Source organism: Chaetodon trifascialis, chromosome 10 (assembly GCF_039877785.1).
Source record: "Chaetodon trifascialis isolate fChaTrf1 chromosome 10, fChaTrf1.hap1, whole genome shotgun sequence".
NCBI classification, from domain to species: domain Eukaryota; kingdom Metazoa; phylum Chordata; class Actinopteri; order Chaetodontiformes; family Chaetodontidae; genus Chaetodon; species Chaetodon trifascialis.
The window spans coordinates 9622302-9638939 of record NC_092065.1 but is presented as its reverse complement, the minus strand read 5'-3'; the positions used below and the strand labels follow the sequence as shown (position 1 = coordinate 9638939).

Genomic DNA, 16638 nt, shown 5'->3' with positions numbered 1-16638 from the left:
TACCAGAATAAGAAAACAATGTATGGTATCCAGAAGAAACTTCAAACATTTTGATGAAGTAATGTTCCTGAATGATCATCTGACAAGTGATATTCATGACACTGCCAAAATGTCAGATGTTGATCGAGCTCTAGACCACTTCTGTAAATCATTCAACTTAATAATTAATAAGCATGCACCCTTTAAAAAATATAGAATACAGAATTGGTCAAGCCCCTGGTTTTCATTAGAAATTTCCTCTCTGATTAAAGAGAGAAATAAAGCCTGGGCCCTGGCCAGGCGCACTGGGGACTCTGGTCACTTACATTCTTTTAGACAGCTTAGAAATAAATGTACTTCTGCAAGAAAGGCTAAATCTGATTATTATTTAAATCTGATTCCAAAATCCTATTCTAATCCTGCGAATTTCTGGAAGGCAGTAAAATATTTTAATCATAAGTCTTCTGTCTCATTCCCTTCTCTCACCACAGCACAGGGGTATTCTATATCAGACCACAGGGAGATTTGTATTGCTTTTAATGATCATTTTGCATCAGTGGACCACCACTCTCTATTATTGATCCCACCGCCCATATTACGCCAACTCCTTGCTTTTCACTGCGGCCTTTTTCTATCGATGAAGTAGCTAACGCACTTCTTTCCTTGGATTCCAAGATATCTGTGGGAGAGGATAAACTTGACCCCTTCTTTCTAAAAGTTGCTGCTCCAATTGTTGTCAACTATATTACATACATTTTTAACCTTTCAGTTTTAAATGGCACAGTTCCTAAGGTTTGGAAAGTCGCTTATGTAACACCTTTGCATAAAGGTGGTGGAACTGCTAACTTAAATAATTACCTATTTCTAAATTATCTTGCCTGTCAAAAGTCTTGGAGTCTGTTGTCAAAAAACAATTACAATCTTTCATTTCAACACATCGCATCCTCAGCATGCATCAATCAGGATTTAGGGAAAGACATAGCACTATTACTACAGCCACCTTTGTTTTAAATGACATTATTACAGCCTTAGATAGGAAAAAAACACTGTGCAGCTCTTTTTATTGATCTTTCAAAAGCATTTGATACAGTGGATCATGTATTGCTCTTAAAAATACTTTGCAGTCTCGGGTTTGATGACTTGGCTTTTAAATGGTTTCAGAGCTACCTTAGCGACAGACAGCAGTGTATTGGGGATAGTAAATCTGAATTTGTGCAATTAGCAAAAGGTGTCCCACAAGGCTCCATCCTGGGGCCTTTTTTGTTCTCACTTTATATCAATGATATTACCTGAGTTGTCACTGGGAGTAATATTCATTTATATGCAGATGACACCATATTGTACTGCATTGCAAATGATGCACACTCGGCCTTAAATTCCCTCCAAAAATGTTTTTCTGATGTTCAAGTTGCACTCAATAATCATAAACTGGTTCTCAATGCAGACAAAACAAGATTTATGTTGTTGTCCAGATCACAAAATATAACTCCTGACAGCTTCATCATCCCTACCAGGAATTGAAATATTGAAAAGGTGACAGAGTATAAGTACCTTGGTATTTGGATTGATGAAAAGTTAACCTTTAAGTGTCATGTGTCCAAGATTGTGTCTTCATTGAGAATGAAAATTGGTTTCTTTTATAGAAACAGACCCTCCTTTCCGCTGCGTTGTAGAAAGATTCTTGTTGAGGCAACTTTCTTTATTGGTTTTAGATTATGGTGATATTTTATACATGCATGCCTCTGCTGCCACTCTGAAGCCCTTGGACTCTGTTTATCACTTGGCCTTGAGATTCATCACTGGAGATACTTATGACATGGTTGGGTGGCCCTCTCTCAGTGTAAGACGGGAAAGACACTGGGTTTTATTTATTTATAAAGCTCTTATGTGTCTTTTACCTTCTTACATTAGTTTTATGCTCTCTTTTAATGTGGGTTCTTATCATACTCGGTCCAGTGAGTGGATCATGCTGCAGGTGCCAGCTGATTTAACTGAACTTGGAAAATCCAGTTTTTCATATTGCGCACCTGCAACATGGAACAACATGCAGAGCCATTTAAAGCTTTCCTCGTTTTTATCCATAGGGCAATTTAATTGATTCATACTATGCTTCTAGGTGCCCCTGTTTTACTTGATTATTGGTTAGCATTTTTACTGTTTTTACTTATCATTGTTGCTTTTATTTATCTTATTTATTTTAAATTGGTCCTTCTTCTGTGGCTTTTATTGTTCTTCCTCTTACTCATTTTTATGTTTTATGTCATTGGCTTTTTCCATGTCTAAGTGCTTTTGTTTTTATTGTTTTACTCGGCTACATTGTGAATGAGGTCTCTACCTACCTAATGTATTTTCTGAGTTAAAATAAAGGTTGAATGAATGAATGAATAAATCTGTGAAGAGTTGTGTGACGTTGTGTACATTAAATGTGTGTGAATTACACAGACTTAGCAAGTTTAGTGGTACTGGATTGATTCCACTAATAAAAATATGTACAGTAAAACACTTTGGCTAGCTAGCACAAGCATAGCACCATAAGAATATTCTCAACCCTCGAAGTGCAGACAGGTCTTACGGGAATGTGCCTTCGCGGTATCCAAGAAGCAGTGCATGATGCTGTAGAAAGGTTTGCTTTTCTTGAACTTGAAGAGCCTAATGCCAAGTTTAATTCTATGCAGGATGTAGACGCTGTCCTCGCCTCTGTGAAGGAAGAGGGTCTTGAGGAAGGGCAGGGACAGAAGGGCCAGTCCAGCGAAGACGGTGAACCAGATGTACATTTTGCAGAGCGCACAAAACTAGACACATCTGTCAGTGGAAGTCTGAGGGGGGAGAAGTAAGGCAATTCGGGGGTATTTGTGACAAAGCTCCTTCCTTCCTGAATCATCAATAACAACTGATAAAAAGTGTGTCCGGGTCATGTGTTTGGCCTATGAAGGAGGGCATGACAGAAAAGGTTTAAGAATCACTGTGTGACTGTTCCTTTGGATGTGAAACACAATTCTTCAGCAGGCACCTTATTAAAGGCTGTATGATATCTACACCATGGTTTATGAGAACTGCTTGAAATAATCTCACTACAAATGTGACTCAGTGTGTTCATTTGTTAGCGCTTAACTCACGTAGATGAACCCTGTGGAATAATGATGGAAGTGTTGTCATTTCTCTCAGTAAGTTTGAGCTCCTCCATTTCTCCTGCCTTTAGGAATCTCTTTTTTAACTCACAGGTGTATAGGGGAACTAACTTAATTTGATAGCAATAGATAAACTATTGGGGCACCACCTTGCTCAGCTAAGAAGGACTGTAGAAATTAACTGCTATAACGCTGATAAAATACTAACGAATGAACCAACGGTAAACAAGTCTGATAATCTGAAGTGTAAACTCTGGATACAGGGATCGTATATATTCAGCTCAAAAGGACACCATCTAACCAGGACTTAAATCAAAATCTCATTTATTAAGCACAATTATGGATAATGAATAATGTATCATGAATAGTACGACAGAAGATATGAGGTGATATGATATGACATAACACAAAAGAAACTTATGGCAACGCAATGGCAAAACAAGTTGGCGATAGTGAGAAGTAGTTGTAAGGGGATAATAGGGACGCGGACGTAAAGTTAAATGATTAAACGAGTAGTTGAGAGAATTTGGATAAATTGACAGTATCTTAACCTCACGGACCAACTCTTATTCAAACCCGCTTAGTATGCCTACTTGGTTGGTGACATCCCGGTAAGTTCTGAAGATGCCCAGGTGCTCATCCGTGGCTCGATCTGCTCAGTGGTCCGGTGGAAGGCCCAGGCACACCAAGGTGAAGAGCTGATGTTGGACGGTGATGTCTCTCGAATTGGGTTCTACAGTGTCGGTTACAGATGAGGGATGGCTCCGGATGGTTGTTAACCCAGACCAAGGATCAACAGCTGGCTGCAGGGTTTTGGTTCGGTTGAGTCCGTGAAAGATTATTTTAGACTGATAACAACAAAATTGATGGCTGGTCGAAAAGGGTCTACAAAATTATTATTATTTGACTAAAATTTACTGATACTAAAACAAAACGTGTGGCTTAGAAAAATGAAAGTTTGTGACAGAACTATAGAAACACGCCTTCTGAAAAATAAATCACGCTACTCGGTATGGCTTTGAGTAGCTCAAAGACGGGAAAAACGACCGTACAAGACTAAGACAACTAAGAACTAACTGAGAGAAAACTAAAACAAAACGTAACAACTAAACACAAAAACATAACTGAGTAACGCGCACTGAATTCTCGCTGTGGCTGCAGACATTTAAATCTCGCTCCGGGGCGTGCCTTATCAGTAGGCCGGCCCTCACGTGGGATGGTTCGTGGACGAGCAATTTCATTTTATGAGGCAAGGAGTAACTAATGATTTACACTGCTTCTCACTATGGTCAATCACGTATATTTTGAATGGACGATTTTCAATGGCATTCCAACACTGTTCATAACATGCATAAGGCAAATCTTATGAGTGGATAACAATCTTCAACAATAATCAAGACAACAATTTCTAACACTCATCGTAATATGACAAGATTCAACAATAGTCAGACAACAATTACTAATACTCATCGGCATATATATATGATTGTTCAAGGGATAATTATCATAACATATCAACGAAGATAGAAAGGCAGACTACATTTGCCGAAATGATTATCACCATTATGACTACTCCTTAATAAATGTCTCATAAAGCACAATCAACTTAAACACTACGAACCCTTAGATGGCAGGAGGGTTCCATGGTGGAACCTCAGACAAATTTTGTAGGAAAGTTAATATCACAGCTTTGTCATTTTATAAGCTACAAACACGGGAAAAACATGGACATTATCCAGATTATGAACTTAGTAATGTGAGAACATCCAAAGTTAAGTCAAATATAGAGATTCGGTTATCCTACTCTACTAGAAAACAAGGTACCCAGATCTACAAACAGTTTGTTTCAGGGCTGTCTAATTTACAACCCATTAGCATGATATGGTTTGTGGATTCCTCTGAGGCCTGGTCTTTGTTCTCCCGGCCAGTTTTATTGTCCGAATCTCCTATGGGCCATCATGAGGGAGCCTTAGGATCCTCATGACAAACACTGTGAGCTAGGTAATCTTTGATGCGAAGGTGTTGGTAATCTCACTTCCTTGGGAAAGTTTAGAGAAGATATCTCTGAGCCAGACATCCTGTCTCTCTCTAGAGATAACCTCTACCTGTGGACATTCCAGATGGTAAATAATTCTTAAAAGTTAGTCTGTTTTACAACTGCATTTGTCCTGAGAAATGCAGAGGGGAGAAGAGAAGGTCAGTTAGAGGCCAGTTCTGCTACAGGTGCACATTTTAACCTGCTGGTGGTGCCAGATGAAAATACAGACCATCATAAATTACTGTGCAAAAATGATTTGGAATCCATCGGATTTCACTCTGGACTGAAGCTCCACCACCATCAAGCCTAAACCAAACACAAAAAATCTTTGCAGCTGTTTGTCATTTAGGTTCAGGCTATGTTAACACTTAGGGAAAACGCATATGTTTTCATGCGGTTTTTCACGGAAAACAAGCATTTTTAAAAACTCCGGCCAAAGTGGAGATTTCTGAAAACACCAGTTATGTGTTGGCATGTAAACAGGGTTAAACAGTGTTTTAGGTTCCGAAACGTCACAACATGCAACTGAAAAAACTTAACCTCATGTGAGCGACCTATGTTTACACTCGCGCCCATAGGCTTTGGCATAGTCATGCGTTTGACGGCGTATTTATCCAGGTTCATGTAAACGACAACATTTTTGAAAACAATGTTGCGTGCACAAATATCCGTTTTCCAAAATACCCTGCTACATGTAAATGTAGGCGTAAGCTCAGTTAGAGAGAGAGGCCAACTTCAAAGTAGGTTGGCTGTAATGGGCAGTAATGGGCCTTTTTACAGCAGGAAAAGCAACAGGTGTAATAAAATATTGTTAACGGTAGCTCTGTTCCATAAAGCCTTGTTAGCAGTGGAAGGCCCCTGAAACCAGTTAAACTACACATGCATTCATTATTAATGTTATTTATTACACCTGTGCTTTTCCTGCTATTTCATGTCAAAATGTCGGCCATGAGTAGGTTTACAAGCCAACTGTATTACCAGCTTTAGCTAATTAACACACTAAAACCAAATACAGGTAACAAAAGGCACTTTATATTTTGATCTTCCCTGATGTAACTAAATTGAATATGTCCAGCGTCAGTGGGATGTAAGTCTTCCCTTTCTCATCCAGAAAGTAGAGTGGGTCCGTTACTTGATTTGGGTTGAAGCCCTCCTCCACCAGCTTCATCTTCAAATGCTTGAATGTGCCTGTAACGTCTAAGGAAGTCTGTAACCAACCGCAGGACGGTGAATTATTACAGGGGATGCCAACACAAAGTCTGAAACTGTCAAAATGTTACCTACCCGAATCCTCAGAAAACGTGGCTTTGCGTAGGACGGCAGGAATTTTTCAACGTGTTCAAAGACGCCTGTAGAGTCAAATCTCTGTCCTTCACTTAAAGTGATGGCAGCCATTCCAGCTCTCCCCTCCAACCCTGCAGAACAGAATGGACAGTCTGCATTAGAAGCTGTGGGCACAGAATAGATGTGACTGCCACCAAGCACACAGGGTCTGTTGAAAGATGCGCACAGCATCAGTGCATTAGGGGAAATGTAGGCTCACATTTTGGTGATTTGGCACCATTAAAAGTATGCTGAATTAGTTGTTAGCAGTTCCTGCCTGCAGTGTATCCATCGATGCACAGACAACCATCACTGAAGACGACAATCCTGAAGAGAACTTAAAAATGTGACTATTCTCAGGCAAGTTCTGGAGTTATAAAGGAGTATCTTTATTTCTGAGTTATATGCAAACTAGACATCAGACATAGCGATACGCCCAGCCAATGCTGCTGTTACACCTGTTGACTGTGTTAGAAAGGAGGCCAAACTACAAGAACTGACTTCCTGTTTCCAGAACAGCAGTGTGCACCTCACACAGTATCTTCACCAAGGTTTGGTCAGATGTTGGAGCTATTGTTCTGCCAATCCAAATGCAGTTTAGCGTTAGCTTTCAGTGTTTTCGTTGAGTTTTTTCCTCCCACCCTTAGGCGGCTTTACAGGGCAAGCAATGCTCCACCACTGATCCAACTCAACCACAAACACACAACACTGTTAAATCCACCAAATCTATGAGATTTATTTACATAAAGACCAACAACCACAACACTTAATCTAAGCTAACAAAGGACACAGTCCCAGCACCAGAAGCAGGACATGAAACGCTAACAGTCGTATTGCAACATGCAAAAATCTCTTCTGGACAAGGAGCAGAACTTTGTCCACCCACTGAGGTGAAAATGCAACACATCTTTATTGTAGTCAAGAGACGTGTTTAATCTGCTCTCACACTTAATACATCTCTATAGACACACCTGCATTTTTATTGTATTTTTATACCTGTATTATATTTGTACCTGTATTATATTTTTATTTTCTCTTCAGTTGTTTAGTTTAGTTCTTTTTTCTTTTCTTCTTTCTATTTTAACTCTTAAAATAAGCCTTCTGTGGGCAGGTGTTGTAAATTCACTACAAACACGTCAAAAAACATAAACTTAACACCGCAAATCAGTTTGAGACAATGACAAATATAATAAGGGAGGAAATAATCTCATCTCATCTTCAGCCGCTTATCTGGGGTCGGGTCGCAGGGGCAACAGCTTCAGCGGGGGACCCCAAACTTCCTTTTCCTGGGTCAAATTAACCAGCTTTGACTGGGGGATCCCGAGGCGTTCCCAGGCCAGTGTGGAGATATAATCTCTCCACCTAGTCCTGGGTCTTCCCCGTGGTCTCCTCCCAGCTGGACGTGCCTGGGAAACCTCCCTGGGGAGGCGCCCAGGGGGCATCCTTACCAGATGCCCAAACCACCTCAACTGGCTCCTTTCAACACAAAGGAGCAGCGGCTCTACTCCGAGTCCCTGACAGATGACTGAGCTTCTCACCCTATCTCTGAGGGAGACACCAGCCACCCTCCTGAGGAAACCCATTTCGGCCGCTTGTGCCCGTGATCTAGTTCTTTCGGTCATGATCCAGCCCTCATGACCATAGGTGACAGTTGGAACGAAGATTGGCCGGTAGATTGAGAGCTTTGCCTTCTGGCTCAGCTCTCTTTTCGTCACAATAGTGTGGTAGAGCGAACGCAATACCATCCCCGCTGCTCCGATTCTCCAACCAATCCCACGTTCCATTGTCCCCTCACTCGTGAACAAGACCCTGAGGTACTTGAACTCCTTCACTTGGGGCAAGGACTTATTCCCTACCCGGAGTAGGCAATCCATCGGTTTCCTGCTGAGAACCATGACCTCAGATTTAGAGGTGCTGATCCTCGTCCCAGCCACTTCACACTCAGCTACGAACCGATCCAGTGAGTGCCGGAGGTCACAGACCGAGAATGCCAACAGGACCACATCATATGCAAAAAGCAGCGATGAGACCCTCAGCACACCGAACTGCAGACCCTCCTCCCCCCGACTACGCCTTGATATCCTGTCCATGAATATCACAAACAGGATTGGTGATAGAGCACAGCCCTGACGGAGGCCAACCTCCACCGGAAACAAGTCTGACTTACTGCAGAGTACCCAAACACAGCTCTTGCTTTGGGCATATAAAGATTGGATGGCCCTGAGAAGTGACCCCCTCACCCCATACGCCTGCAGCACCTCCCACAATATCTCCTGGGGGACCCAGTCATATGCCTTCTCTAAGTCCACAAAACACATGCAGACCAGATGGGCATACTCCCAGGCCCCCTCCAGGATCCTTGCGAGAGTAAAGAGCTGGGGTCTCATTTATAAAACATTGCGTGGAATCCATACTAAAAGTGTGCGTACACCCAAAAGCTGGAAATGGCGTACGGCAAAAAAAATTATAATTTATATTATTTATATTTTATAATTTTATAAAATTTATATATTTATAAAATTTATATTTTATAAAACCGTGCATGCAATTTTCCCTTTATAAATCACACTCCTCCTGGAAGATTGCGCAGGTGGATTCCCCTCACATCCCGCCCCCGACAGACCCACATTTTACCATGAATGGTCAATGCAATTCTCATGAATGTCTTTGCATATAAATATGCCTTCTGATCAATGGCACTTTACGTTCGATCATGGCAGAAAAAAGAAAAATCCATTTTACGGAGGGTGAAATCGAGGTGCTTGTGGGTGAGGTGGAGGCCAGAAAAGATACTTTGTTTGGTGGTCACAGTAGTGGCATCACGAATAAAATAAAAAGAAATGAGTGGCAGCACGTCGTCACCGCAGTGAACAGTTACAGTGCCACAGAGCGTTCTGTGGCAGAAATTAAAAAGAAGTGGTTGGATTTGAAGTGGAGGCCAAGAAGAAAGTGGCATGGCACCGTCAAAGCGCATCTGCTACTGGTGGGGGCAAGGGCGCACCCGAGCCCACACCGCTGGACACCAAGATAGCCTCGATCCTTAGTACTGCCAGTGTGTATGGCATAGTGTCAGAGAAGGAAGGAGACATCGATTTGGCAGAGACCAGAGGAGACTGGTAAAGTACAGTTTTATCTGTTTATTAAAGTAAATATTTTAAGACTTGTGAAAAGGTAGTTGACTTCTTTGTGTCCCTAGTCATTGTGGAGTTGGAAGCGGTGGGTGACAAGAAGGTTCCGGGCACAGCGTGTCCTGGCACCGTGGCTGAAGGCCTGGCTGTCCCCAGCACCAGTGCGTCCCGACCGCATGGCACACCTAGAAGTGGTTGGATCCTTACAGACGCTGTCCTTCAAACACAAAGGGACACCATCAGTGCCATTAATGAAGTCCGTGATGAGCTCCAGCAAATACGCACAGTGATGGGCAACATGTGTGAGGTCATGTTTGACATTGCCAGCTCCATTAAAGATCTTGTTAAAAAATGAAACAAACTTGCCGTCTAATTTAAAACGCCGCATGACACCTTCACGGAGCCTTGCTCCCTGCTGAAATTCCTCATGTCGGGGAGGTGGTTGTGGATCCGGGTCCTCGTGGTGTGGGGGAGGGAGGCCATGCGGGAGGGGAACAGCATTCCCCAGTGCCACATTGTGCAGAACTCCACAAGCCATTATTATTTTACACACCTTTGTAGGGTGATAAAGCAGTCTGCCCCCCGAGGCATCCAAACACCTCCACCGAGCTTTGAGGAGACCAATGGCTCTCTCCACGACGGCGCACGCGCGAGAGTGTGCCACATTGAAGCGCACCTCCTCTGCGCTCTGCAGGTTGGTGAAGGGGGTGAGGAGCCAGCGCTTTAGGGGGTAGCCACTGTCACCTGCAAGGTATAACAGAAGAGTAATTATACATCAGGCTTTAATGGGTAGAATCTATACAATGGTGTTTATCCTTACCCAGGAGCCAGCCATCACGCGCAGCGCCTGCCTGCAGCCTGCTCCCTACACTACTGTGCGTCAGGATGAATGAGTCATGTGTTGAACCAGGCCACCGTGCCACTACATTCGTCAAGATCATGTCCGAGGTACAAATAATTTGTACATTGAGTGAATGCACATTTTTTCGGTTCACTCGGAGCCCTTATAGCAATGTGAGTACAGTCAATTGCACCGATTACATTTGGGAAACCGGACATTGCTGCAAATTGCCTTTTAATGTCGGCCTGTTCACCCACAGTGTAAGGAAACCTGATGTATCGACTGGTCATTTTTATAATGCCATCCAAAACGGCTGGCATTATGGCGCTGAGGGATGGCTGCGATATCCTAGACCTAAGGACATAATTTAACTGAATTATATCATACCCAAAAGGGGCTTTAGCCAGACAATGTAACATTATATAATATTAATCATATCAAACACTTACCTGTCGGCTAATTCCTGCTGAAAGGAGCCAGTCGCCAGGAACCCAAGAGTGGTCAGCACCTGGATATGCACCGGGATGGCGCGGTTCTGGCGGGTGGGTCTATCTAACACTGGGCCCAGTTCAGCACATAGATCCAAGAGCACCGCTCTAGGGAATCTAAATCGGCTTATTAGCCAGTCATCATCACAGGCCAGGAAATCTCCATGGTCCCTAAAACTTCTCTCCATCCTGATCCTACCATTTGCATGATCTTCCAGCAATGCCAGCGCATCCATTGTGCAGCATTACGCACGAGTGTCACCGCACTATTTATATGCTTACTCAGCAAATTGAATGATTGTTACACACCTTGTCACAATTACTACTAATCAATCAGTGCCATCCACCGTTCTGTATCATTTGAAGATGGAAGTATGATATATGAACATTGTGCATAGAGTAGTAGGCCTAACGGCTCACTAAAGGAACACATGTATAACACTGCAGACTTGGGTGTTTATGATTACGCGGGTCTATAAGTCTGATATGTGATGACATTAAATGTATGAGATCAGTCTGGCTTCAATTCACCACCTCACCATCTGCACCGCCAGTTCCCCCGTCTCCAAAATGTTCTTAAGCAAGCATCAAAGTTGGCGTACCGGTGCGCACATTCTCACGCTAAGTTTATTTTTATAAATCACAACCTTTGCGTAGGAAGTTGCGTACGCAACTTTTATGCCCCGTTTTGTGCGTAAGCAAGTTTTATAAATGAGACCCCAGGTCTGTCTAAAGTCTTCCCCGACCCTCGGACTCAACTCACCACCAGATGGTGATCAGTTGACAGCTCCACCCCTCTCTTCACCCGAGTGTCCAAAAGATGCAGCCTCAGGACGGATGATACGATAACAAAATCGATCATCGACCTTCGACCTAGGGCACTCTGGTACCACGGACACTTATGAATGTTCTTATGTTGAAACATGGTGTTCATTATGGACAGTCCATGACTAGCACAGAAGTCCAATTACAAATAACCGCTTCAGATCAGGGGGGCCATTCCTCCCAATCACGCCTCTCCAGGTGTCTCCATCATTGCCCATGTGTGCATTGAAGTCCCCCAGAAGGACTATGGAGTCCCCTACCGGAGCCCCATGCAGGACTCCACTCAGGGTCTCCAAGAAGACCGAATACTCCTACTCCATACTGCATATGCACAAACAACAGTCAGAGTTTCCCCCCCCATAACCTGACGGCGTAGGGAGGCAACCCTATCGTCCACTGGGACAAACTCCAACGTAGCGGCACTCAGCCAGGGATTTGTGAGTATCCCCACACCCGCCTGGCGCCTCACACCTTGGGCAACTCTGGAGAAGAATAGAGTCCAACTCCTATCCAGGAGAATGGCTCCTGAGACGACGCTGTGCGTAGAGGTGAGCCCCACCAGATCCAACTGGTAGCGCTCCATCTTACGCACGAGCTCCGGCTCCTCCCCCCACAGAGAGGTGACGTTCCACGTCCTCAGAGCCAGCTTCTGCCACCCAGGTCCGGTCCGTCGAGATCCCCGGCCTTCACTGCCATCCATATGGCAGCGCACCCGACCCCAGCAGTTTCTCCTGCAGGTGGTGGGTCCACAGGATGAAGATGAGGGTGCCACATAGTCTTTTTGGGCTGTGCCCAGCTGGGCTCCGTGGCAAGCCCAACCACCAGGCACTCGCTGACAGGCCCTCCGTCCAGGCCTGGCTCCAGACAGGGGCCCCGGGCTTCCTCCGGGCCGGGTATCACCTCTTCTTCCACATTTTTTCATGGGTTCTGCATGAACCATTCTTGGTCTAGACCCGTGCCTGAGACCAATCTGCCATGGGAGACCCTACCAGGAGCACAAGGCTCCAGACAACATAGCCCTCAGGTTCACTGGGACACACAAACTTCTCCACCAAGGTAAGGTGATGGTTCCCGGAGAGGGAAATAATTAACATCAATATCTAAGCTATTTCTATCAAAGATTACCTTACATTGGTAACCCTAGCTGAGGCTTGTACACATACAACTTAACGCTGCAGCCATGGTTTACCTCACTGTCTCTGCTCAAAAACTGTGAGAATAAAGGACAAAAAAGAAGATGTCCAGTGAAAATTACCTGGCACTTCAACTCCATACACGTTGGCTTCTTTAATGCAGTCGAGCAGTGTGAGGATGTCGGCCACCTCAGTTGTAGCCACGTTCTCTCCTTTCCATCTATTTACAATTAAAGAAGTGCACAGTCATTGATATCCTCAGGTTTTAAAGCTTGAAATGAAACAAGAGTTGAACTCGCCTGAAAGTGTCTCCAACTCGATCCTGAAAGTAGAAGAAATTGTCTTCGTCGATTCTCAGCAGGTCGCCTGTGTTGAAGTACACGTCTCCTTTCTCATGGACATCACGCAGCTTCTTCTTCTCGGTTTGCTGCAGGTCTCTCGCATAGCCAGCAAATGGTGAACGGGCTGTAATTTTACATACCAGAAGTCCAGGTTCACCTGAGGACAGTTAATGTAGGAGAGGTGATGGGTGAGAGTAGTTAAACATAAGGTGACCCTTGTGACACTAGTGTACTTATTATGGGACCCTGTGCAGCAGATGCCTCGAGTAGAGACGACATCTTGCCATTTCACAGCATTGTGAAAGCATTTGATGGGTTTGATGATGGTTAAGCGACAGTGTGGTAGAACAGTGACTAGTGCAGAATTAGGAAGGTATGAAAATGGATCTGATTGTTATTGCTGCACAGAATCATCAAACGCTTTGCTAAAAGTACAAACTGGGCAAGGATTTTAGAAACACTAATATCACTCTCCAATGTAATAGCCATGCTGGCAGCAAGGTCACCACCACTTTGGTCTGGACTGAAAAAAAAAGAGGACATGACCTCAGTATCCTCAGCAGTACCCACAGCCCTGGTTTCAACACACCTTTGGCAACCTTTATGCAGAAACCAGCAGAATCCCTCGCAGGCTCTCCTTTATCTACGTCGAATTTGATCAGACTGTATTTAATAAACATCTGCAGGGTGAAACAAAGAAAACTATTGTGCACTGCGTGACAGCTTTTACTTCATAATGTGCAATGAAACATGGACTCCTACCCTGTTGAGGAAGGTGTCTCGTCCAACAGCGCCGATCTTACCGCTGTAGTTCACCAGACCAATATTGCCTTCAGTCGCTCCATAAAACTCTCTGATCTGAATGTCTCCAAACCTGCTCGTGAATTCCCTCCAAACCTCTGGCCTGATCCCGTTTCCTATCGCGAGTCTTACTTTGTGGTTTCGATCATTGAGTTTCTGTCGGGTAAAAATATATTTATTTATGTTGACCCTCAATGTGAAAGCAGCATTAATGTTATTGCAGTGTCATGCGCTTCATACCTCTGGTGTGTTGCAGAGGTAACGCATAATTTCACCTATGTACTGGATGACAGTGGCGTTGTATTTTCTGCAGTCATCCCAGAACTGAGATGCAGAAAATTTATTCCTCAAAGCCACCGTCATATCTACACACAGCAACAGGATGACAAATGACAATCTTAAAAGGCTGGCGATATTCAATATTTTTCTTTTCATCAACAAATTTATGAAAAGACCAAATTCTACATTGAATTGATCCGACTGCTAAATATTGTCTGTGCAGATGAAGCCTTTTGTTGTTGGGACCTTGTTTTCGTCCTAAACACAAATACATGGATGTGTATTCCGTTTATTGACTCAGAATTTCTCTTTAGTTGTCAATTTTTCCAAGCACTGCCTGGCAACTGGCCAAGTTACTCCTGGTTGTAAATCAGCACGCTAGAGTACCAAATGTGTATTAATCCGCAGCTGAAAATAGTCCCCAACAAATGCATAATTTATTATTGTTTTAGTGTTGTTTGCTGAAAACTAGCATCCAGCTGTTTAAAGAGATTAGCTTTCCACTAAACGCAATAAATCACAAAGCCTTTCTTCAAATTTGGTCTTTTCATTGGATTTGCCTTCTCTCTCAAAATCACTGATGCTGTTCAAACTTGTCTCAGTTTATCAAATATACACGCAAATGTGTGCATACCCCTCTCAATGGCTGCGGTGAATCCAACTAAGCCAGCAGAGTGACAGAGAGGGAGGCTAATATAAATCACATCCTTGGCCTTCACTCCCATTACAGACAGAAGCAAAGAGAGGTTCCACAGTTTGATATGAGTGACCACTGCTGCTTTAGGTAAACCTGTTGAAGAGAAGCCACAGGTAAATGTACTGCAGGTAATCTCTGTTTTACTGTTGAATCCTGAACATTTTAACACTTCAAGTAGTTTACCTGTTGTCCCTGATGTGTAGATGTAGACTGCAGGACTCTGCAAGGTTAAATGTGACCTTAAATCCTTGGATACAGGCTCAGAGGAGGCCTGGCTCATTTTGTCCTTGAAGCTCTTCATGTCTGCAGTTCTGCATCTGTCAGCCAGGATGAAAACAGATATCTGCTGCTCCAACAGACTGGGCAGGACCTCTTCCACAGCATCCTGTAACTCTGGAAATAAAACCAAATAAACTTCTCTGTAACTGAGAGACTTAAGGTTGAAGTTGTTGCTCCTCTGCAGCTGAGGCAGTGTATTGCTACATTATAAAATAGACTTTAGACTGCTTCTTTATTGATCCCAATTTGGCAAATTATTTTCTTGCAGTAGCAATTAAACATACAGACAAACACAGAATATATTACATTGAGGTATTCAGATGTACTAAGCGTAAAAAATACTCAATTACAAGTTCTGCATTCACAATTTCACTAAAGAAGGATTAGTAACAAAATGTGCAGGAAGCTTCTGATACTTACTAAAAGTACTCGCTATGCAAAAGGGCCCCATTCAGAGTACTACATGTATCATATTTTATGGGATTATTGTTACTGATGCATTGTCAGTACACTGTTAGTAGTGTCATCAATATCTATGAATCGTATCTTATGTGTTTGCTTACACATCAAATATTAGTTTAACTAGTAAACTATAATAAACACATGTAGTGGGTACAAAAGACAAAGTTTAACTCTGAATTGCAGCAGAGTAAAGCACTCAAAGTCGTACTTAAGTTCAGTACTTGAGTAAATGCATGCTTGTTACAATCCTCCAGCCATTATATGCATGCTTGTCAGTACACTTTGATCGTACTTTTGCACAATAAGATCTGCAGTACAGTACTTCTACAGTATTTCTTCCCACCACTGGAGAGCACAGACTTGCACGCAAACCTCTTACCTTCAGCTGCGACCAGAGTTGTGGCTCCGCTACAGCTGAAGCAGTGTAACAGGGACCTGGATCTGATGTTGAAGTTGAGAAGAGCAGTGGTGCATCCAATCTTGGCCAAACCCAACCACAGCCACAGAAACATCGGCTCATTTCCGAGGAGCAGCGCTACGGTGTCGCCCTCTTTGACGCATCCGCTCTCCAGGAACACTCTTGCGGCTTTGTTGCTGAGCTCATCGGCGTCCTGGTAGGTAAAAGTCTCATCTTTATAAAGAAGGAACGGCATGTGCGGATGCGCCTTCACTGCGTCTAAGAAGCGGTCCACAATGAAGTAGTTGGTCTGATGGTATCTGAGCACACGGCGCCTGTTTTGCACTTTACTGAGCATGTTTTGGACATCCTGAACAAAGTAAGGCTGGCGGAAAAAAGAGACAAGAAAAAGCAGAGCTGCAAACACGATCCAGACGAGCATGTTGAGCATGTTGAATCAGCAGCGTGAAGGAGGAAACTTTTATACCTTTGAAGACAA

General features: G+C 43.4%; 1 protein-coding gene across 1 annotated transcript; it reads right to left on the bottom strand.

The window, feature by feature from the left end:
* Positions 1–6175: 6175 nt before the first annotated feature.
* Positions 6176–16581, bottom strand: LOC139337472 (long-chain fatty acid transport protein 2-like). The gene is made up of 10 exons (XM_070972062.1): positions 16122–16581; positions 15185–15394; positions 14939–15094; positions 14266–14390; positions 13987–14181; positions 13814–13904; positions 13183–13381; positions 13006–13103; positions 6430–6560; positions 6176–6352 (listed from the first exon to the last, which is right to left on the bottom strand). The coding sequence occupies exons 1-10, from the start codon at positions 16579–16581 to the stop codon at positions 6176–6178; spliced, it is 1842 nt and encodes a 613-aa protein (XP_070828163.1).
* Positions 16582–16638: the final 57 nt, after the last annotated feature.